The 4,093-nt window shown below is 38.3% G+C and overlaps 1 protein-coding gene across 1 annotated transcript in view; it reads left to right on the forward strand.

The window, feature by feature from the left end:
• Positions 1–3,662: 3,662 nt before the first annotated feature.
• LOC107715903 (splicing factor U2AF 35 kDa subunit-like) overlaps positions 3,663–4,093 on the forward strand; it is a 4,479-nt gene continuing 4,048 nt past the window's right edge. Inside the window, exon 1 of the mRNA XM_016522157.1 lies at positions 3,663–3,721. Within this exon, the coding sequence (XP_016377643.1) occupies positions 3,692–3,721 (30 nt within the window). The 5' untranslated portion in view covers positions 3,663–3,691. The remainder of the gene's footprint in view (positions 3,722–4,093) is intronic.

Consider the following 4,093-nt stretch of genomic DNA (forward strand, 5'->3'; position numbering starts at 1 on the left):
TTTTTTCCTAATGGCAATGTTGTGATTGTTTTATATACTACAAAAATATATATACTTTATAGTTTCTGTAGGCTACTGTAATAAATTATATGTCAATTAGCACTGCATCATTCATAAATTGTATTTATTGTCTTAACGTTTCAGTTCATTCTGATTTTTATACAGTTTAGCTGCAGATAGCCTGGCACGTCTATGAGCGCGATATCACTTCTTTCAGTGCGAAAACTTCTTTATCTCATTTTCATAAAATAAAATGCTATAGTATTTAACTTTTCCTCTCTATCAGCGAATGATGATTCTGAAAGACCGCTGATGTCTGTTTGCTATAGCAACAAACGCTACTTTCACGCATCTGATAAACCTTGTGCACTTATTTCAAGGTTGTTGTTAATGCTGTGGTTATTTTAACAGTTTAACACATCAGCTGCTCAAAAAATGTGTCAGTGAGACGAACTGAGCACGAGCGCAATCTCCGTCCATGCGCAGCCTTCGACTGCTCAGGTGATGTCGTCGGTATGACCGAGAGCCATTGAAAAACTACAAAAACTACAGACTACTTCACTTTAGCATTACTGGCCACGAGTACTAAGGAGAGATCACACATCAGCTGCTCAAAAAATGTGTCAGTGAGACGTAGTGTATGAGCGTATGCATGTGTCCTATATGATACTTTTCACCTTTGACCCTCTCCAACTGGATGACAGCTTGCAGTGCCTCAGTATCCCCCTTTTCTCTTCTCCTATTACATACACGTCCTTCTGCCTGCACTCTCTCCAATCCTTCCTCCTACTCCCCCCTTTTATTTTATTCCCGTGTTCCTAAATCACTTTTGTTATCTTCACTCATTCTTATCCCTTACGCTTTGGCCTTTATCCTTTGTTCTCTTTCCTCCTCCCTTCGTTTTTCCAGTCTCTCTCATCTCCCAGTTTTTTCTGTGTTGCATCTATCAGCACACTAACATTTTCTCTCACTTCTTTAATATCATGAATGTTGTCTGTTGATCACATCTGATCCGATCAATAGACAGTTTCTGTTCTTTCTACCTCTTATTACTGGACGCTAACATGCTCCTTGCTTTCTGATAGCAAGACTCCAGCCTTCTCACTGACTGCATCTGCCAAAGCCAGAGCAGTGATTGATCTGTGTGTCTGCCTGTGTGTGTGAGAAAGAAGGACAGAGAGAAAAGAAAGGAGATAGACGACTTGTCTTCCACCCTCAGTGTCAGAATAAGGGGGAGATAAGAGATAAGAGAGGAGGAAGGGTCAGGAGAGGTCAGGTGGGTTTTAGGAAAGGTCAAGCTGTGTTGGTCTGTTTATTTTACCCTGTCTCTGATTTCCTGCCTGTGCAGGATTCAGCCCATTCACATCTGTCCTCTAAACAACCTGGAAACAGCCTTTGATGTATCTGCCAAAAACATCACAGACGCATCACTTAAAGACTGATCTATCTGAATTCAGCACAATGGAGATCATAATAACAGAGAAGCTATTTGTTTAAATCAGCTTTCCTCTTTACACAGCACACATACTTAATAGAAATAGAGAGAAAAAACTTCTAACCAGATTTGCTGCTTGTCAGATGTTATTTGTATTATGTTTAGACACTATCTATCTATCTATCTATCTATCTATCTGTTCAATTCAATTCAATTTTATTTTATTTGTACAGCGCTTTTCACGATACAAATCATTGCAAAGCAACTTTACAGCAAATTAAGTTTCTACAATATTTAGTAGTAGCTTATCAGTGGTGACATATGTTTATGTACATATGGCAGAAATGTACGGAAAAATCAATTAAAGACGTAATCAAACAGACGATGAACACTATTAACAGCAATTATTATTTGATGCAATCAAACTTATAGCAAAATGTGGTAGTTCTGTATGTTGTTTCAGGGTTGGCATCATCTGAGGTCCTCTGAGGGGTTGGCATCATCTCTTCTCGGGTGTTCTGGATCCAGACTGAAGCTTGTGTAAATCCTAGTTACCACGGGATGTACATCCCGTGGCAAAAACAGAGAAACAAATAATGACATAATTAGCGTAGCTGCTGTTCCAACCAATCAAAATTGATTTGTTTAACCCAAACTAAAGAATAATAATGTGCATTTGATCAGATATAACTGCAGTATAAGATTATGAGATGCATTATTTGAATGTTTGGCCAAAGAGATGTGTCTTTAATTTAGATTTAAACAGAGAGAGTGTGTCTGAACCCCGAACATTATCAGGAAGGTTATTCCAGAGTTTGGGAGCCAAATGCGAAAAAGCTCTACCTCCTTTAGTGGACTTTGCTATCCTAGGTACTACCAAAAGTCCAGAGTTTTGCGACCTTAGGGAGCGTGATGGATTGTAGCGTGGTAGAAGACTAGTTAGGTACGCTAGTCTTCTACAATGTATTTCAGTGTATTTGACTAGTCAAATACACTGCTGGACAATAATCAATCATTTGTAATCTATCATTTTTTCCTAATGGCAATTTTATGATTGTTTTATATACTACAAAAATATATATACTTTATAGTTTCTGTAGGCTACTGTAATAAATTATATGTCAATTAGCACTGCATCATTTAACTTTTCCTCTCTATCAGCGAATGATGATTCTGAAAGACCGCTGATGTCTGTTTGCTATAGCAACAAACGCTACTTTCACGCATCTGATAAACCTTGTGCACTTATTTCAAGGTTGTTGTTAATGCTGTGGTTATTTTAACAGTTTCCTTCGTACATTTGTACTAAGGAGTGATCACACATCAGCTGCTCAAAAAATGTGTCAGTGAGACGAACGGAGCGCGAGCGCAATCCTGTCACAGGCGGTAAATAGTGGAGCATGTGAAGGAGAGATGCGAGGGCACGAATACTGTTCAAGGTCTCCATTAATTCCTGCTTGTAGTAATTTAATGTGTATATATTTTGAAAGCATTGAATCGCTATAGAAATCGCGATTCATTCGATTCTTAGCGTTTTAAATCGATATTGTCCGAAATCGACAATTCACGATTAAAAAATCCATGTTTCAAGATCGATGCATTGCATCGTCAGGGTTTGTAATCCATGCATCGAGAAAACGAGTGAATCGTTACACCCCTATCAGTTAAGCAATCAAAATCAACAAAAGAGCAACGATACGCAGTCTTACGGACTTGTTTTCTTTTTCGCCGCAGGTGATCACTCGGGGTCACTGTAATGCTGGAAATTCCTTCTCATCCAGTATCAACATTTACAGATCTTCCCCTTCAGTACTACACTGACTGTAATCATTGTCAGTGTCCTTGTTAAGTGATGGGTTTAAATTTTGATTTTGATCATTTCCTCTCAGCCATTCCAAGGTGATAAAAATACCACAGAAGATGATAGATCAAGAATCGCAAGTTTTTAACCAAATTGGGCTAGCTTATTTAACTTCTGTGATGAAGAGCTTGGTAAACGCGTTAATTCACGTAGCTATCTTGAGAACACTTACATCTGTTATCCACTAGCTGTCACTCTCTGAACCATAGACTGTGAGCTCTGAACACACGTACGACCTTAAAGGCAGGGTGTGTGATTTTTCAAAAACACTTTAGAAAACTGATTCAGGCCGAATCGCAAAACAAACTTGTAGCCAATCAGCAATAAGGGGCGTGTCTACTCGTGATGTGGCATGTGTCTTCTCTCTTTTATCAGATGCTGTCAGTGATGTGGAGATGCAGGAACACTATGATGAGTTCTTTGAGGTAGGTGGACTATTTTCGAAAGTTATGGGGAGATGGCGAGGATGACGGGTCATGCCTTAAACAACCTCAATTTAATTATGATTCCAGCCATTACAGAGCTCCCACAATCAGAGAAACAATGGTCTTTTCCAAGCTTGAGTTCAAAGTTCAAACCAAAGTCAAGGACATTTCTATTATGAATATTCACTCTAGTGCTCTGTTCTACATTATTTCATAGGCTAGATATTGCTGTTGTATAAAATATTTTTTTCTTACAATTGTACTGTCTGATTTGTAAGCAAACAATTTTTCTCAGAATTTTTTGCTGGATTTTTGAAATCTGGTGAAGGCCTCAAAAATGATTGCTCTGGAAAAAAATATATATAAATGTTT

This window comes from Sinocyclocheilus rhinocerous, unplaced genomic scaffold (assembly GCF_001515625.1).
Source record: "Sinocyclocheilus rhinocerous isolate Xijiao unplaced genomic scaffold, SAMN03320098_v1.1 scaffold600, whole genome shotgun sequence".
Classification (NCBI taxonomy): Eukaryota; Metazoa; Chordata; class Actinopteri; order Cypriniformes; family Cyprinidae; genus Sinocyclocheilus; species Sinocyclocheilus rhinocerous.